Source organism: Rhinolophus sinicus, chromosome 17 (genome assembly GCF_057876585.1).
Source record: "Rhinolophus sinicus isolate RSI-liver-muscle chromosome 17, RSI-T2T, whole genome shotgun sequence".
NCBI lineage: Eukaryota > Metazoa > Chordata > Mammalia > Chiroptera > Rhinolophidae > Rhinolophus > Rhinolophus sinicus.
The window spans coordinates 149,789,927-149,810,359 of record NC_142517.1 but is presented as its reverse complement, the minus strand read 5'-3'; the positions used below and the strand labels follow the sequence as shown (position 1 = coordinate 149,810,359).

Sequence of the window (20,433 nt, the reverse complement as noted above, 5' to 3'; positions counted from 1 at the left end):
GTGTCCAGTGTGTGTCAGGCACTATTTTAGGCACTCTGGAGAAATAAAGATGATATCGAAGGCCTTGCTTTCATGGAGCATACAGCTTAGTTGTAGAAGGGAACAATAAGCGAATAAACTAATCAATACCTAGTATAATGTCACTTAGTGAGAAGTGCTATGAAGGAAAAGAATTAGATTGAACACGTAAAGAGTGATTGAGGGTGGAGGGAGCTATTTCAGATGAGATGGCCAGGGCAAGCCTTTCTGTAGAGCCTGAGTAAATCTATATCCCTTTCTCTAGTATGTAATAGATAGTCAATAACCATTGAAATAAATGAATAACTCCATCAATAGCCATATACACAAAGTAGAATAGTAGCACAAGAGGGAAGAAAAATCATCTCTACCTGGATTAGGAGACGCTCAGTAGGATGCTTATGATGAGAATGAAAAACAAGTAGGCCTTGGCCAGAGAGGCAAGAGTAGGGAAAGACATTGCCAGCTTAGGTCACAGCATGTGCCGAGGCAGGGAAGTGTGAAAGAGCAATGTCAGTTTCCTAGTGCTAAGTAACAAATTACCACAAACTTAGTGACTTAAACAACATTAATATATTATCTCATAATTCTGGAGGTCAGACATCAGAAATTGGCGTCATTGGGTTAAAATTAAGGTTTCAGCCAGGCTTGCACTCCTCTGAGACTGTAAGGGAAAATTCATTTCCTTGCCTTTTCTAGCCGCTAAAGCTTGCCTGAATTTCTTGGGTCATGGCCCCATTTCTCCAACTTCAAAACCAGCAGGATAGCACCTTCAAATCTTTCTTTTTTCTGACCTCAGCTCTGTCATCCCATCTCCTTTTCTCACTCTGACCCTTATGCCTTCCTCTTACAAGGACTCCTGTGATTATACTGGGCCTCTCTGGGTAATCCGGCTAATCTCCATAGATAAAGTAATCTGATTAGTTGCAATTTTAATTCCCCTTTGCCAAGTAACATAACATATTCACATGTTCTGAGGACTAGGATGTAGACATCTTGGGGAGAGCTTGTTCTGCCGACCATAAGCACTGTGTATTCAGGGATCTGCAAATGGTTTTAAAATGCTGGAGTATAGCATACATGTGAGGTAATGGGTAAGAAAGAAGCTAAATAGGCAAGAGCTAGATTTAAAAGATCCCTGTCATTTATGTGGAGTTTGAACCTGTCCTGGAAACCATTTGGTGGATTAGATATATTTGAGTTTTTGAGGCACTTGAGAGTAATGTTTATTCTCATAATTACATAAATACGCATATATACATTCTCTTTGTAAAAATGCAAAGGTTTCATTACAGATAAAGCTAAAGCCCCCTTGAACCTAACCTCCAGTTGCAGTATCCTCTCCAGTTAGTCTACTCGTATTTGTCTATCCTTTAGACTTTTTTCTTTTGTAGAGTGTGTGTGAATGTGTGTCTTTCTTACTTGACTTGCCATTTTGGACATGCTTAAACTGCAGGCATTGTCAACCTTCCTCTGACATGGTTTGGGAATCCATTTTGTCATCCTACCTACCTGGACTTGAAGGAAGAGGCTTGCCTGCTTCCTCCTGATCCCTTTTACTCCTAATTTTCCCTCAGTTGAGAGGTATCAGATAATCCATACTTTCCAAATCTTTTGTGTAGATTCCTAAACCATTTGTAGATCCCTGAATGCTTGTGGTAGGCAGAAAAATGGGTCTCCAAAGATGTTCACATCTTAATCCTCAGAATTTGTGAATGTATGTTGCATAATCATACCAGGAACTTGTGTGATGGTATATAGGGCCAGAAAAACAGATAAAAGGATATTGCAAATACCCCCCCCGCCCCCCACACACACACCACTGTGTGGAAATTTCCTGACCCCCCCCACCTTTTTTTTTTCCTGTGTACTTCTCCTCCCCCTTCTCCCGCCTCCCCCCCCCCCCCACCCCGACACACACTCTGGTTTAAGCTATTGTTTCTCAGTCTAGTTGTGTAGGACACCTCAGCATTAGGAGCACGGCGCTCCAACCACCTGAGCCACCGGGCCGGCCCCTTTCCTGTGTATTTCTTTAAACTGCATATATATGCATTTTCTCTTGGGCTTTTGAAATGATTAAAATAGCTTTAAGGACATAGCAGGAGTAAGGGCATGAGAGGCTCCACTCTCTATAGAACTCTGAAGTTCCTCAGAAACTTCTAGGTTCCTTGCCTTAGAAAGATAATCAAGTTATTAAATGAAAAGAAAAAAAAAAAGAAAAGCAACTTGTAGAACTGTACATATATCATGATTCCATTTATATGAAAATTGGATATGAACATGTACTTGTATGTGCATATAAAATTAAAAAAAAGAAAAAATAAAACATTGAAAATGACTACCAGGGCTAAATACAACTGGAGTATTAGGGTTATGTGGGCAGGAAATTTTAATTTTTACCTTATAGTTTGCTATACAGTTTGGTTCCATTTGTTTTTCCAGGACAGTAATTTTACCTTATGCTAACTACAATACATAATGTTTTATATTGGAAGTAATATGTGCCATTCTGCTTTGAATTTAAAAGAGAATTCTGCATATTTAAAAAATACTCCTTAAACTAGACTTTGGCTATAGGGTTTGAACTAACACTTAAAATGTCATAATTTGATGCTAAATCCAAGATATTTCTTCAGATTGGTGTTGTTCTCACACTGTTTGGCCTGGCAGAATCCCCACCATCTTTGAAAACTTACCTAGAGGGTGATTGGCTAATCCACATATCTACACAGTTCAGCAGTTTAGAGTTAACAAACTATCCCTATGTCATACAATGCTAAGCCTAAGTACAGCTGACATTTCCTTCCTCAATATATTAAAAGGGATTTTCTTAGGAAAGAGAAAAATGCAAATTTTAACACTGTTAAAAAAACACTTGTTATATAAATGATCTCTTTGCTATTTTTTTTCTCATCTGTAATGAAGTCCTGATTGTTTACCTACCCCGAAGAGACTAGTTAAGGTCATATCTTTTTTTAAAGTTTAGATTCTCTAGTAAATCTGTAAAAAATTAACTTCATATTAAAATGTTTTTTCAACCCTCTAGCTACTGAAAAGCTATCATTACATTATACATCAAATGTTCTTCTTACACTATAAGAAATTTCTCATAAAAATATATTATTTAAAAAGTTTTTCAGTAATTGAGTAGATCTAAAAGGTTTAACATTTTGATAACACTCATAAGCAACTTCTAAAATGTCACACAATGTGAACATGGATGGAATGATTTCTAAAACTAAATGCTCTTAAATTATTTAACATGGAAAATTCTATTCAAGTAGTCATTATTCAACCAAAAGCATTCTAGCTACAGGCTAAAGTAGCCACTTTGAATTTCTCACTAGTAAGCATAAAATTGAAATGGCCTAGATGACATATACTTGTTTGGGAATCAGACGATGTTTGTTTTAATACAGTTTTATAATCCCTTACCTGTAATCTGCAGGGCCAGATGTATTTTGAATGTTTCAGATGGTTAGAAATGTGATATAGAGCTTATTACTTAAAACTGGTGGTGTCTGGTCAGCACCCCAGAATTAAACATGTTAATACTTTTGCACTAATGTATGAGAGTTCACATCAAATAGGATAAACTTCAGTTTGGATCAAGTTTGCCACCAAATGATTTCAGTTCAGATTGGATTAGGCTACCATATTGATTATGAAATAAACCTTCGTTTTCAGAGATTTTTGTATTATAAATACAAGATTTTGGACTTAAAGTTCTCTGTGATCTTGGTCACTTTTTTAGGCCTCAGTCATCTCAAATGCTAAAATGAGAAGTTAGACTAAGTAAATTATTTATTTATTTTTTGTGGTAAGAAAATATTTTTTGTTGTTAAATTATTTTTCAATCAGGTTGACATCCAGTATTATATTAATTTCAGGTTTGCAACATAGTGATTAGACATTCATATACCTTACAAACTGATCAGCCCAATAACTCTAGTACCCACCTGGCACTATGCATAGTTATTACAATATTATTGACTAAATTCCCTATACCATACTTTATATCCCTGTGACTATTTTCAAAACTGGCAATTTATTAGACTAAGTAAGTGGTATGTGAACTTTTCAGATTCTAAGTCAGAATATCTGTTTAATTCCCTGATACAAGAAACAATCAATTATTAATAAATCAGTTTCATAATATCTTAGTTTAATAACTGTTTAGCTTAGAGACTCTCACTATTCTTAAAAGGTAAGTAGTATTTCTTTTTATGATTTATATATAAACATTAAAGGATGTAGCTCAAGAAGTATTTCCACTTGGTTTTCTATATAGTTGGAACCAAACTAGGTTTCAAGTTCATGAAGACAGATTAGTTTTTGTTTGCAATTTTGATTTCCAGAATGTGTTCTAGTGCAAAGTTCTTATGGTCATAATTAAAATTCGAACTATGTAGAAATGGTCATAAACGTTTTGTGGGCTTCATGAAGACCAGGAGGAACAAATTAAACAGAGTCAGAACAAGGTAACCAAAAGGAAATCTGCAAAACCCCCTTTGTTTCAGAGCCTCAATCTTGTAATCTAAACCCCAAGTAAAATGAGTCCTAAATATAAAGGGGCTTGACTCACCATTGAGGAAGGACTAAAGCTAATCAATTGGAAAACTGGTGAGGTCTCTCCTGGATGGAGATGGCAACCTTGGGTAGTTAAGTTATGGGTGGGAGAATGAAATGAAAACTAGAGGTGAGATGCAGCAGGCCAGAAATCATGAACTGGCTGCTGAGCACAGTATAAATTTGTTTTAGAGACCTGTTTTATTTGTCTAGTACCTGTATTTAAAAAACAAAAGAAAATGTATTTGATTATCTAGGTATGGAATGCTCTTTCATTTCCCATGTTTTCTGCCACTCCCTATGGATGTGTACCTTGTCACTCCCCTCATTTAACTTACTTGATGACCCCTGAGGGCATTGAAATTTGCCATTCCTCTCTGTAGGCTATGCTATCACAGCAAATGTTTAAAAATTGAAAGGTGGTTGTTGGAAGAGGGAGGCTATAGTATGGACTTAAGAATTGTTATTGCAGTTCTTCTGAGGGAATACAAGATGTGCAGCTACCACCAGTTACCTTTTCCTCAAATAATATTTATAGTGCATTTAGTATTCCATTCTAGGCCCAGGGGATGCAATCAGAAATAAGACAAATGTGGGCCACATGTCTATGGAGGGAGACAGACATCAATTTGTTGCAGAAAAATGGCAAGGACCGAGAAACTCAAGCGGCACACAGAGATCAGGGAGAACACAGTTTTATTACGCCAGAGGGCTCAGCGGGATCCTTCCCAAAAGACTGAGCCTCTAGAAAAGTTTTGAGTAGGTTTTTATGGGTTGGGGACTTCCTTGAGTCGGGGAAAGGGTAGGTGTCATCTGGTGATTGGCTCAAGGTGTGGCTTGGAGGGGGTTATGCGGAAGTGGGCTGGGGCTTAGGCTGGGGACTTCGCTCTCCGCTAGGGCCACCATTTTAGCTCAGTTCCACATGACAGGGAACCATTTTAAGGTCAGTTTCCCCATCAAAATTAGTAAACATGAAAATGTGAAGACTGATACAAATGATCATGGAAAGTAACGAGTAGGATGAGAGAGAAACAAGGGGTCCTCCCTTATTTAGATGGAGAAGTCTGGTTAGGTCTCTCTGAGGAGGTGACATGGTCATGCTGAAGGCTGAGTAGGAACCAACGAGGTAAAAAGAGGAAGGACATTTCTTTAAGGCAAAGGGAACAGCATGTGAGAAGGCCTTGAGGCAGAACAAACTTGGTATATGTGAGAAATAGAGACCAATGTGGTCAGAATGTGTGAATGAGATAAGGATTTCGAAATGACCAAGTTTGGACACCATTCTAAAGGGTCATGGGAAACTATGGAAGAGATTCAAGCAAAGTCAGCTGAGAGCTTTAAGAGGTTACTTGCGCTGCTGTGTGGAGAATGGACTGTAAGGTACAAAGTGGAACTGCTGCTGTCATCCCGGAAGGAGGTGATGGTGGCTTGAAGCAGTGCAGTTGGACAGGTTGGATGTGTGATACCTTCCAAAAGGAAGAAGAATCTTAGTGGATAGGATGTGGGTGTGAATAGAAACTAGACTATAGGCAGAATTGTCAATGTAACTAAAGGCTTGAACAAAAGAATCCCTAGACCAGAGACCCTGTAGGAATGACACCCTGGAGTTTATCCCTACATTCCTAAAGTTGGTGGGCAGTCACCATGATTCCTGATAACATGGCAGAGTTTCCAAAAGTCATGGGCTTGAGCTACTTTCCCTTCCATTTTAGAAGATTTAGGTTACTACAAAGGCCACTAGACTTGGGTAGTTCAACCTAGTGGATATGGAACAAAAATGTATGAAAAATGGTACTGAAGGAATCACTTGACTAATCTGTTTCCCTGGAAGTGCTTAGTTCAGTTTGGGTTCTCAGGAAGGAGATGCTGATGCAGAGTTTGGAGTGCTAGATATTTATCAGGGATCCATACCTGTGAAAGAAGAAGGAAGAAGCAGGATTGGATAGATGAAAAAATCAGTTTCAATGCAGGTTCAACAAACCCTGCAGGGAGCCCTGGAGCACATCTTGCCCATCAGAGTGGCCCACATTGGGTCCAAACTAATGGGCCTTTATATCCCTATCTAGCTCAGTCATTTGGTGCAGGCTGCCCCAGCAGTGGTACGTATAACTTTGAACAAGACTGTTCTCTGCAGCTGAGTCCAACACTAAAGGAGGTAACAGCTGGGCATCAAGTGCATTCTAGAAGTGGATTACATATCCCCAAGTCTACCATAAGTGCACTATTGCTTAATAGAAATAGTGAGAAAAATTGGCTAGCTGACTTATTCTTTATGTAGTTCTTTTTCCTCCCAGGAATTCAAGAGAAAATATACATAATTTTTAAATTACAAAATACTTATGAGACACTGAGACAATCTAAGAGAGGGGAATTAAGAGGTTAGAGATTGGAAGAAGAGACCAAGAACAGGAAAGGCACAGAGGGATAAAAACTAATAGAGGAAAGCTTCTAGGAGCAAAGAGAAGCAAATTTTAATAAAGTACAGTTATGGCACCCAGTCCTGGGCCTTATTTTTTTAAAAAAATACTACAATAAACACTTTTTTAAAAATGTTTTTTAAATCACATTGTAAAATTTCAGTTGCCTCTTGTTTCCTTTACAGGTATGGAAAACACGAATAAAAGAGACCGACCATTCATGACAATTCAGAAAAGCGATAGCTCAGGTATATTTTTTTCTACATCCAAGTCTGTTTTATGATTTATGGTGGATTATGCATGATATACAACTGGAATGTTGATTTTCAAAATTTTAATATGGAAAGCTCATTTCTGGTTCACATTGAAAGTTTCTCTAGTCCTCTTGCAATGGGCGTTTTAATCATCTTCAACAGTGATCAGGACATCCGTGGTTTCCGTCAGTGTACTGATTCTTAAATCATTTGGACCCTTCTTATAGTCATGTGATCCATGACGTATTTAATAAATATCAATTACTTTACATGGCACCAATTAATTATGCATATAATTGGGGCAAAAGTACAATTTTCGCTTGAATTACTCAGTTTATTATACTTTATGCTATTTGGCCTTAGAGTACCCTCTACTTATATTTTAATTTATCAAAATAGTTAATATACTAAACTATTTGAACAGAGAATGCCTGCTCAAACATTTTATCATTTTAATATTAGATTCTCATCTTTGAGTTTCAACCTTTTTTCAAATTTAATTGAAATTACTTTCAATTTTTCTAAGTTAGAAGTATAGCTATGACTTAAAAAAAAATATTTACTTAATTTGATTCACAGTGATGCAATACTTAAGCACCCACAGTTGATGCCTAACACATTTTAAATTTAAAAAAAAAATGGTTACACTTTGTAGCTTGACACTATAACTTTCTAAAATTCTCAACATACTAACTTAAATGGAGGTATTCCTTTTATGCCTAAACTTTTAGAAGTAATTTCATATGAGGAATATAGTGGTAATATTGTTAAAGTTTCTATAGCTAGAGGTTCAAATATACTATGAATGTTGTGATATATTATTTCTTGTATTTATTTTAAATTACTTAAAAATAAGAATTGTAGTCAGCATGTTGCCATAACTATATTTTGACTTCCGATAACATGATACTATTTCTTTGTCATTTTCTATTTTTGATGAAAAACAGAGAATCTGGTATGCCGTATGAAAAATGGAATGAGAAGCATCAAGTATAAACCAGTAGACTATCAACAATTGCATGCATTAACTGAAGCAAAAAAATTAGCTTCTGCCTCTATAGAACTAAAGGTTAGAAGGGGTGTGTGTGTGTGTGTGTGTGTGTGTTTTCCAGTTTTGGAAAATTGAATTGCTAGGAAGTAAGATGATAGTTAAATGGGACTTTGAAAATAAATAACATTATAAATAGGTTTTAGAATCTTCCAACTATTAATAATAATGACTAGCAATTAACATTTATTGAATGCTGTCAGACACTGTGTTATATAGTTTACATTCATTACTCACAGAACATTCATAACAACCTATAAGGTCTGAATTCAAATTTATTTTTAGAAAGATTGCTATTTCATACATTTTCAACAATTTCTAATTTAATCTGAAAAATAAAAATTGCTAGTAAAAGTGCCAGCCATGGATGATCATCTGATTTAGGACTCCTTCTGCAACACCATTCAAATATGCCCTCAGGTGCCTATTTTAGAGTTCTCTTTTTTGCTCTGACCTAAGAAAAGGTGTGAACCTGGACTAGGTTGAAAGGGGTTTATATGCAAGTGATTGTGCACAGTATTTTAGGACCATATATTGTTTATAATTACTCATGTAATGTGTTTCCCTGTTGTGTAAATAATAGAGTATATTACAAACAGCATTTTCATTGCTTGGTTGCATTAAAAATCTGGTTTGGCAAAGTAACATATTAAGTTGTTTACAAGTTTTCATTTGTATTTAATATTTTTGTGTAACATTAATTTTGCAAGTATTTTTATTGTTAATATCTTTTTAAAAATGCAACTCTTATCAATTCAAAGCACATTTGATACCCTATTCTAGAGAAATTACCACATATCCATTAGCTATATTCCCTCAAACTAAGAAGACCACTTAAAAAGTAGGGCATTATTTGTTTGGCTCAGATATAACTTTAAGATAATTTAATATTATCAGGACATTCAAAGAAATTTTATGGGAAAATCACTCATATAACTATCATCCTGATAAAACTGTTTTCATATTTCTGACCCATTGTATATGTACCACATATACACATATATAAACATATGCATATATATGCATATTTGATTTTCTTCCATGATAAACATAGACATGAAATCCTGTATACTTTTTCCCCTAACATTTTGCCACATAATCTTCATAATAGTTTATTTATTACATGATATGGAATATACTTTTTGCAGGAATGGGGGCAGAGGTAAGTCAGTGTTTCTCAAATAAGCCCTGAAATAATGATACATTACATATGAACGCCACTAAAAACATGCAGTATGGTGTATAATAACAGGACTTGATCTCAATGCGGTAGGAAGACTTTCTCAGGAAGTGACGTTGGAATTGGGATCTCAAGGCCAATAAAAATGAACTAAACAAAAACAGGGATGATGGGTACTCCACATAGAAAAAGATGCATGCCTTATCGCATCCTGATTTTTGGATATTTGGATTATATCCCATTTTATGATATTGGAAGTTATGCTTCAGTAAATATCTTCATACATAGACACCATTCATGTTTTAGAATCCTCCATCCCCACAGGCAAAAATATATGAATGCTTTGGGCAAAAATACATGAATGATTTTTAGCTTTTTCCCAAAGTATTGTTCTAATAAGGGTGCCACCACAAATGTTTCCTCTATGCCCATGTCAGTATTGGAATATGTACATATATATTTCTAATATTATCAATATATTTATTTTGTTCATCTGTTTATCTGTCCATCCATCCATCCATCCATCCATCCATCCATCCATCCATCCATCCATCCATCATACGCCAAAAAAAAAAAATTTGGCTGAATGTGTAATGGTTGAGTGTTCAAATCAGTATTTGGTCAAAGTGACTTTCTTTTTTTCTTAGGTTTTTTTAAAATTATTATTATTTATTGGATAGTCCTGGGGAACAGTGTGTTTTTCCAGGACCCATCAGCTCCAAGCCAAGTCGTTGTTTTCAATCCAGTTGTGGAAGGCGCAGCTCACTGGCCCATGTAGGGATCGAACCAGCGACATTGGTGTTATGAGCACTGTGCTCTAACCAACTGAGCCAACCAGCCGCCCTGTGAATTTCTTTTTAATAAAATCACTATCAGAGAATAAACGTATTTAAAAGTTTTAATAATTAATGTGGCTTTTAAGGTTTGACATTAAAGTGCAGGGACAATAATTTCTCAGCATTGTCAGCTGCTAGATAGCTTCTCTGGTCAATGTGTTACACATTTCTGAGGTTAAGCAGATGATCGTTTTCAACTGACATTTTAAATAGCATCAATAACCCTTTTGCTCATAGAATATAATTCAGGAAAAAGCTTTTTAGTTACATATTTTCTAGAAACAACTTTGTACCTGGAACTCCTGGTTTGGCAAATTTCAAAAAATCCCCTGTCTTCAACTACTAGACATGGTTCACAGTCTGTAGCAACTATTTTGATCAGCTTTTTACTTCCATTTTTAATCTCCATATATTCATAATGATAAGGAATTGCCCTTTTAAAGCATTTTTGTAGTATCTGTTGTTTTGAATTTTGGTTAGTCAGAACAAAGTGTGTCCTGGATACCTCTTTCTTCATTATACAGTATTCGTTTTTTATTATATCTGTATTATGGAAACTGTTTTGGGAATGTTGTTCTACATGATTTTTGGAGTCTTCCCTTTTCACTTAATTAGTGAAAGTTGACTAATTTTCACTTAGCACGTTGACATTTCGCTTCTAATTTATTCATGCCAAATTTTAACAATTCCCAACTACGGCTTTTTCTTGAAAGACTCATGGCTTAAGTGGTATTAGATATCTAGAAATGAATTATAATTTTTTTAAAAAAATAAAGTTTATTGAGGTGACAGTTATTAGTAAAGTTACATAGATTTCAGGTGTACAATTCTGTAATACTTAAAGTTTATTTTGTTTAATGTTATGAATACTAATATACCAAATAATCTACACAAACTAGAATTATGAATATAAAATTTCTGTTATTTTTTTCTTGTTATTATTTAAATTTTTATAAAATATGTGTTGGCTCAAGAAGAATTCTTCCGGCCGGCCCGGTGGCTCAGGTGGTTAGAGCTCCGTGCTCCTAACTCCGAATGCTGCCGGTTCAATTCCCAGATGGGCCAGTGGGCTCTCAACCACAAGGTTGCCAGTTCAATTCCTCAAGTCCCGCAAGGGATGGTGGCCTCCGCTCCCTGAAACTAAGATTGAACACGGCACCTTGAGCTGAGCTGCCGCTGAGCTCCCGGATGGCTCAGTTGGTTGGAGCATGTCCTCTCAACCACAAGGTTGCTGGTTCGACTCCGGCAAGGGATGGTGGGCTGTGCCCCCTGCAACTAGCAACGGCATCTGGACCTGGAGCTGAGCTGCACCCTCCACAACTAAGACTGAAGGGACAACAACTTGAAGCTGAACAGAACCAACCCTCCACAACTAAGATTGAAAGGACAACAACTTGACTTGGAAAAAAAAAAAAAAAGAATTCTTCCTAATTTTACATAGTTAACACATTCTCTCTTAATATTTGTATTAATTAGCAGTCTATTTCCCTATTCTACTAATTAAATGTGCTCATTTTTTTCACATAAAATTAACAGCTTTAACAATCATAATTAATTATTACAGCTCTTTACTCTGGCATTAAATGTATTAAATGTAAACATACTTAAAACTGAATTATAGAATCTTAACATTTAAAGCACATAAGGACATTTTTTCTTCAAGTTATGTCTAGAATACTTTATTAGAAAAATAACAAAATTATTGTTAATTAGCAATAAATTAAAAGAAATCTTACCTGATTTGTATTCCTGGTATTATTATACTGATTAGATATGATGGTCACCTATGTAATCACTGTGTCAGTCATTGATCTTGCACAAGTCCTGGGATGCCAGATAAGACAGTAAAGTGGACATTGAGTGACCTAGTCTTTCAAAGGGTAAGATTGAACTTGAAGCCAAACAGTAGATTTGGACTGAAAACTGAGACCATTCTTGGTACATTATATGTTAACTGTTTGTTCCCGATTCAAGTATAAAAGAGATCTTTACAATTATTTTTATTTGATTTTCTTTGCTTAGCAAGGATGAATGTTTTTTCTTGTCCAACTCAAGTACCCATCTACTAATTCTTTTTCTTAAAAGGTTATATTATGGAAAATTGTAAGCATATGCAAAATTACAGTGAATTGTATCATTAATCTCCATGTAACATTATTCAGCTTCAACTATGATCAATTTTTGGCCGTTGTTTATTCTATACCCCCACCCACAGCTTCTCCCTGTGCCAGATCATTCTGAAGCAAATCTCAGACATCATAATATTTCACCATAAATATTTTAGCGTATATCTCTAAAAGATTAGGGGGAAAAAAACAATCCCTACAATACCACCACCATTAAAAATGTTAAAAATTTCTTAATTTCAAATATCAAGTCAGTGTTTAATATCCCTGATTTTCTCCATTTTCTGTCTTAAAGGTTATTCAAATCGGTATCTAAATAAGATCCATAAATAGCAGTTGATTTTAATTTTTAGATTTCCTCCTATATCTCCTTATATTCTTGTAATTTACTTCTTGAGGAATTTGTATTGTCTCTTATAGTTTCTTATAGTCTGGATTTTGCTGATTACCTCCTGGTGGTGCCATTTAACATGTTTTTCTGTCTCTTTCATTTCCAGTAAATTGGTAGTTATGTCTAGAGACTTGATCAAATTCAGGTTCAATTTATTTTGGCAAGAACACTTATTGATGGAATTTTTGTGCTCGTCTTTTTCTATTACAAATAGTGCTGCAGTGAATGGCTTTGTTCATATATCTTTTAATACTTCTGCCAATGTAGAGTTCAGATGGATTTCCAAGTAAGGGTAAACCCATAGGAAATTCACTATACATCTTCAATTTCCATCTTTTTTGGTGAGATGCATCATTTTGTATTCCCACTAGCAACTAAAGAAAGAGCATGTTTTCCCATAGCTTTATAGAGTGGTTTGTTAAATATTTGTGTTTTTGCCAACCTGATAGATGATAAATTGCAACTTAGTGTAATTGTTTTTTTCCTTTTTATTTGTTTTATTTCTTTGTTGAGGTATAGCTCACGTATAATAAAATGCACAAATCTTAACTGTACATCTCAGTGGATTTTGACAAATAGATACACACATGTAACCAACACTAAATTGTTCACTGATTACTGTTGTTTATATCTAAGGATGGATTATCTAGCCCAAAGGGCTTTTATGGTATTTCAGTGTGCGTATTTAGAGTTTTATATTGGATCATCACAATAAATCACATAGTTTCTGATTCTTTTATAAATTTATTATTTTTGTTATTTTAATACATCAGCATTCTGCATATATCATCATCCACCTTAAATATAGATTTCATTTGGCTTATTGCCCAGCAAAACGAACTGGAATCACCTAGAAATCTATATATTGATAAAGATACTATTTTAAGTCTTTTTGTTCTTTTACAACTTTATTTTTCTTCATTTTTGGCCTGAGGATAGAAGTGGAGTCAATGAGTGAATTTATAAAAAAAAAAAAAAGAAAGAAAGAAAATCAGGACGTTCTGCAAAATATTGGAAGTGTCTAATGAAAAATAGTAGCTTTATTTTTACTTTTATAGTCTATTTAATTGGTCTTTCCCTAGGCCCAAAGGCAGCAGCATTGATTTTTTTTTTAAGCTATAAAAATGTGTCTACATCTTTCACCCATGTGTTTTAATTTTTTTGTATGACATGGACCAAATATGTCAAAGAAATCTAATTCTAAAAGTTGTGTCTGCTGCAACAAACTTTAGAGATTGTAGATGACAAATAGTTGGAATTAATTTTAGGTAGTCTTTAAGCAAACACTAGAGTGTCAGATTTTAAAAATACTATGTACCTTTATTTTTTTTGGTGGATAAAATAGAGATTCTGAATGTATTCCTGCAGTGTCTAGTTCTTATTTAAATGTACTTTTCTTCTAAATTTTCTCCTGAAGAAAAGATTTGACTTTGACTTTGTGTCTTTTAAAGTAATGTTTGGGTTATTTTTTTCCCCCTTATAGTCCTAATTTTGAATCAGTAACCAGAACAGCACAAAGATAAACTCAAGGTTAAAGTAATCAGGGAATGACAGCTAGAAATAGCATGCATTATAAAGACTCTTTGTAGGACTTGTCTTCTGAAGGTTTTATATCTTCAGTATTGATCTGTTAAAGCATTCAGGCTGTTAAGTATTCTAGTAGCCAAAAATATACAAAATAAGTATCTTTCTTCAAGTTTCTGACTAGAGTAGCATTTTTGTAGATGTTTAAAAGTATTGATGTGGAATACATGAGTTCTACGTACACATGAGTATCAGTCAGAATCTGACCTGGAAACAGATACCTCTTGAGGTCTTTAATGAGTAGAGGGGCCTTTAATTCAGGAAATGGCTACACAGGTGATAAAGCTGAGAAGCCAAACAGGACTGTGAAGCAAAACAGGGATTAACAACAGCAGGGAGTCACTGCCATGCCTAAATCAGAGGGACACTTAGTAAAAGCAAAGCTGTGCCACATCCCATGAGCTGAGGTTATCCAGAGGTACTTGCAACTGTAGTACAACTGTCAAGAAAAGATGGAGCAAATGCTTCGGCTTTTCCTTTCCTGCCTCCCTTCAATCTCCCACTGTTAGTGTCTCCCTTCGACTGAACCCAGCTGGAAACCAGCTGATAGGGGTGTGTCTGAGAAACACAGACTGGTCTTTGATATGGAGCAGATCAGGGAGATGGACGAGAATAGCTCTTAAGGCAAACAGACCTAGGCCTGATACAACTTGACTTGTCAACAGAAACCCCCAAATACTAATTATTTGCGACATTTTTGGAAAAAAAAGTCATAAAATTTGGGGAAAATTTAAATTTAGCTGAAATTTTGGTTTCAATGTTACATGATTTTTCACTATTTCTTTAAGTATCTTTAAATAAATATTCACCTAATGTTTTAAACAAAAATTTATCTATGAAGTCATGAAGTTGAAAGATTAAAATTGCATATTCAAGGTCATATTCTAGTAGGTACTGAAGTTGGAACTATAGCTAGGCCTAACAATTTGTCCAATGACTTTTTCCCATCATACACTGAAGGATGGAAGAAAACCAATTCATACACCAAAGTTCCATGTGATTCTGATGTTTATGAGCTTTATGATCTTGATCAAGATTTTTAACGTCTCTGAACTTCCGTGTCTTCATCTGTAAAATGGGAATAAAGATGCTCATGATGGCTGGCAGCAAAGATATGTCAAAAGGTTAAAAAGTATGGAAAGCTCTTAAAACTTTTCTGGGACTGCATGAATTAATGGGTTATTTGAATTACTTCACCTTTCCCCTCCCATAAATACTTTAAAAACAGTTCTTAAATTGGTCAGTATTCCAAACCATTTTCTCTTTCACCACCTCCCAGCTTTTTGTTTAACTAAGTGCTTATTTTAAGGAGGATTTTGTGTTAGAAGGTGAACTAATAGGATGAAAAAGTGTTAAGTATTTAACTTAGAAAATATAGATTGAACATTTGCATTGTGGAAGACACATTTTGAAAACATTAAATGTCTTTTTTGTTCTAAATCTAGATCAGAAAAGCAGTACAGACCTCCAAGATATCTAAGGAACAAACAGTAATAAAACAACACAAGCAGGTGTGGTGGCAGGAACATCAAAGGCTAAATGAAGTCAGGTAAGAACTGAGGGAAATTGCAATAGGAACACCTAGGAATTAGTAAGACTTGCACTTCTGTAATTAGATGTTTTATAACTTTCCATGTCAATTAAACCATGGTATTCAAAATTTAAAGTTATAGTTTCAATGTGAGTCGATTAAAATCCTTTCATTTCTCCAGTTTAATTTGGAATTCAGTGAATATATTAATATGCTTTTACTTTCTTTAGGGAAGAAAAGATAGTCTCTATCTGTTAATTACTCTTCTGCACTCCCACTCATACTTGTAACTACTTACATATCTAGCACTTACATATCTGGATTATAATGCATTGTTTACATATTTGTCTTTCCTACAGAGTGCTAAGCTAGGGCAAGCATCCCATCATATGCATCTTTTCATTGTAGGATACACAGCAGAAGATATATAAATGCTTTCAACCAATGAATGAATGAATGATCTAAAGGGTTCAAGTTGCTCAGTGACTTCTAGATGTAGCTGTATCATGCATGACTAGCTTATTCAATTTGGGTTTTTGACTTTTGTTATTATTTCCAACAATTACTTCAAGACAAATTAAAACTAAATGATGATTCTATACTTGATTTTAATTGTAATCTTTGAAAAATAAACTTTCCAAAGGCAAGGCAAAAAGAGAAGGCAGATGTGTTTTCCCTCCACTTGAGGCATATATACTAGTTTTAATGATGGTTGTATTTATGAAATATGCTTTTTAAAATATATATTTTAAGTGTATATTTTGTATCACATTAGGTAACTTTTATGATTTTATATTAAGTTAAATTTCCAAATACCATTTCCCTTTGATTTAGGTGTTTTTCATAGTAATAAGTGTTTCTTATTCTGTCAAAAGATTCTTACATGTGAAGTAAAAGGCTCATAATTGGAAATGTTTCTACATCATTGTATAACTTGAAACATAGAAAAACAAAATTATATAGACTTTGTCACCATACTGCTGCTATAAAAAGAAATCAGATTCATCTTATCCCTCAAAAGTTACCTTTTGTGGAGAGGAAGTTTGGGCCCATTAGAAAAATTTTTTCTTGAAAATTTGCATAACTTGAAACATGATAAAAAAAAGAAGGCCCTTAGGAGGTTTTAATTATGGTGCTCACTGATGCAAGCTCAAATGTAATGGGTGAAAGTTTTTGATCTTGGCTGTGTCATACTCTTATTAATGTGTATATTAAGTTGTTCTTGAGCTTGATAGCAGAGGTGCATACATATTTTTGTGGAAAATAATTCTTTTTGTTGACCTGGGATGACATAAAGATAATGGAAGTGAGGAACTTTCAAGTAATATAATAACCTTCATGCCTTGCAACTTGTAGCGCTAAAAGTTGTACAAAAAGAAGAATTCCAAGAAAATGTTCTGTGTTATTCTAGAAAGCAGGTTAATTTCAACACATGTTCAGTAAAATTTTTTAAAAAATTAATGGTAAAAGGAGGACAGTTAGAATGTGGCTCAATTTGTGGAGAATTTAGGGACCACCAGAAAATCAAGAGTTTAAGCTGTATCAGTTTTTCTCAACTTTTAAAAATCTACAATTCCCTTTTAATAAAAAAAATTAAAGTACAATATTGTATGTATCACCATGAGAGACTCCATTTGAGAATCTCAGGCCCGCAGAAGGTAAGGGCCTACAATGATCTCTAAGTTTTGTTGGGTAATTTAGCATGTGCTGGGTAATATGTTAGGTACTTTACATGCTTTATTTCATTTACTCCTTACAGTGTTGCTGCAGAGTAGGAACCAATGCTATCCCCATTTTACAGATGAGAATCTTGAGGTTCAGAGGATTAAATTTATTTGTCGAAGGCAAATTACTAGTTTATTTGAAGGTGATATTGGAGCACTCGTTTTTAACTCCTGTGCTCCATGACCTTAGAGTTGAGCAGTTTTTCTTTTGCCCCACAGGGTTCCATTCACACCACCTGAAATCGAATTGGTTTACCATTGCTACTATGTTTCCCCGAAAGTAAGACCTTGCTGGACCATCAGCTCTAATGCGTCTTTTGGAGCAAAAGTTAATATAAGATTGGGTCTTATATTATATTAAAATAAGACTGGGTCTTATATTAGTTTTTGCTCCAAAAGACGCATTACAGCTGATGGTCCGGGTAGGTCTTATTTTTAGGGAAACCTGGTAGAAAAAAAAAGATTTTGCCAAACTTTAATTCTTTGACATCTGTACTAAGGAAACTACTCACACAAAATTTACAAATACAAAGTTATATTTTATATTTACATTTATAAAATTATATTTAATAATTAATATGTTTTCTCAAACTACACCCCTTGAAAACCTCCAGGATCCCTTGCTCCTTTGTTTCAGAATGACTGTTTAAGAGGAAGTTATTTATATTGGCCATGTGATAATGAATTACAATTTTTATTTTAATTAACAGTTTTTGAATAATAAAGTTTGAGGGGTTTATTTGTCCAGCTTACTACTTTTACTACAATTCCTACAAGGGATGTTTTTAATCAAATCTCTGTTAGAAATACATGTAGCCTCTTGCTCACAATTTTAGTTTTAAAGCATTATTTTAAAAGTATCACCTTTATATTAATACAAAGGATATCATGGGGTTTTACCCACAACAATTAAATGTTGTCTGGAAATGTGTCTTTAAAGATGAAATTGAGACCAGTTTTTTTGCTGTGGTACTCAGGGCACAAGAGAACTCTCTCTGAGCCCAGCTCCTGAGCTTGTTCCTTCGCCAACAGTTAGTTGTCAGACTTCCTTCTGCAGCCTCTGTGTACACTTGACAGACTTCAGGAGTGAGAAGTGGATCAAATAGCTGAGCCTAAGGTGTCAGTGCCGCTGAGTTCCTTCCTTGTTGGAGGGGCTAAAGCTTTGGCGTTCAGCCTACTCTGGGCCCTAATTTTCTACAGATCTCAGGCTGTTAGTTCCATTTATGGAACTTGAATGCACTCTCTTGCTCTGTTTTTCACAATCCATGTTTCTTTGCTTATTGTTTGGTTAAATGACTTCTGACTCTACTATTCTCTTTCACTCCATGTTTCTCTTGTTCTGCCAAAATGGGTAACTAAGCGGTTGCCCTAGAAATCTCAGGAAGCTCTGGGTAATTTCTGATGTTCTGAGGAGACTGATTCTACACCTAGATCTTTGCACTCTCTTGGCAGGACGAGGACTTGTACTGAGAGTAGGTTCCTGAGAACTAAAAAATGTCCTTCACCAGGCTGGTTTATCTTGCAGGTGGTTGCACTGCAATTGGGCATATCTAGGAAATAGGTTAATATATCACCTAGGCAAACGGTCACACAAAAACTCAAGAGGTTTTTTGCAGTACCATCATATACAATGGTACCAAAGGAAAGGCCAAGTAACATTAGGAGACACTTAAATTGGCATATTTGGACAGGGAAAGTTGCCTTACATTCACCCCCTCTTCAGATGTGGAGGAGGTTACTTGTACCACAGAGTTCAAACTTGGTCTAGCATGTCAATGAGCATCGGGGCAGGGTTCTCGTCTCCAGAGTTACCACTTGTACTATTCTTATGTCCATCACAATTTTTACCTATATTTCCTAAAGTATATTCTACAAAACAGAAATATTTTTCAAGCTACTCAATGGAGAACAATCAATTGCATTGGTCTTACAAATTAAGAAAATACTTTACATGTCTTCCCCTTTTTGGAGAACGTTAATGCACCTTAACATAATCAAGTTTCTGTGAAATCCTGCACCGTAGAAGCTTGTCGAATTTTGTTTAGTTCACCATTTCCCACTTTTCCCCCTAGCATCTCATTGACATTACTGTTTTATAGAACACTACTTGGAAAATGTTAGCCTGCATTCACAAGCTAGCCCCAGATTCTCAAGGTTCTTGAGGGCATAACAAATGTTTCTGGATTTGTGGGGCACTCAGGATAATTAGAGAAATGGGCTGTTCTTATCTGACAGGTCAAGGTTGTTGATTTCCAAAGTCGGGATGGAGCTTACTAGAATTATTACATGCAAAGTAGCAGGCTCATGTCCTATATGCACAAAGCCACTTGTCCTGTTGGTTTGTATGTTCTAATATGGCTCTCTGGTGCTGAAAATATAAGGGAACTGAGCTACATGGCTCTTTAAGTGCTACGTTTTTGTTTAAGCAAATCCATTATGAAATAACTTCTGGTTTTGCTTCACTTTCATGCACCCATCCTCCATTTGACAGTTTCAAATGTAATTGTAAAAATACTTCTGTCAAAAAGTACATACTGGGAAAATACACAGTGAAGTGTCATCTATAATATCACCTATACATACAAACAAAACCCCTGTCCCATGTAAGTGAATTGACTTCAAAGAAGATTGCACATATATAAAATAAATGATAATTATGAAAATTATTTAGAAATATTTTAAAATATTATTTTTTAAAAACCCAATATAAAATGGTACATATGCCATAATTACAATGACTTGAAATATACATGCA

At 35.0% G+C, this 20,433-nt stretch overlaps 1 protein-coding gene across 9 annotated transcripts in view; it reads left to right on the top strand.

The window, feature by feature from the left end:
• Positions 1 to 20,433, top strand: part of CCDC148 (coiled-coil domain containing 148) — a 259,617-nt gene that overhangs the window by 56,257 nt on the left and 182,927 nt on the right. For 5 of the 9 annotated variants that reach the window (XM_088794553.1, XM_019727195.3, XM_074336739.2 and 2 more), the window contains 3 exons: positions 7,190 to 7,252; positions 8,206 to 8,327; positions 15,869 to 15,972. In XM_088794553.1, coding sequence (XP_088650679.1) covers positions 7,190 to 7,252; positions 8,206 to 8,327; positions 15,869 to 15,972 — 289 coding nt within the window. The remainder of the gene's footprint in view (positions 1 to 7,189; positions 7,253 to 8,205; positions 8,328 to 15,868; positions 15,973 to 20,433) is intronic. The other 4 variants (XM_074336774.2, XM_074336757.2, XM_088794554.1 and 1 more) reach the window with 2 other exon arrangements.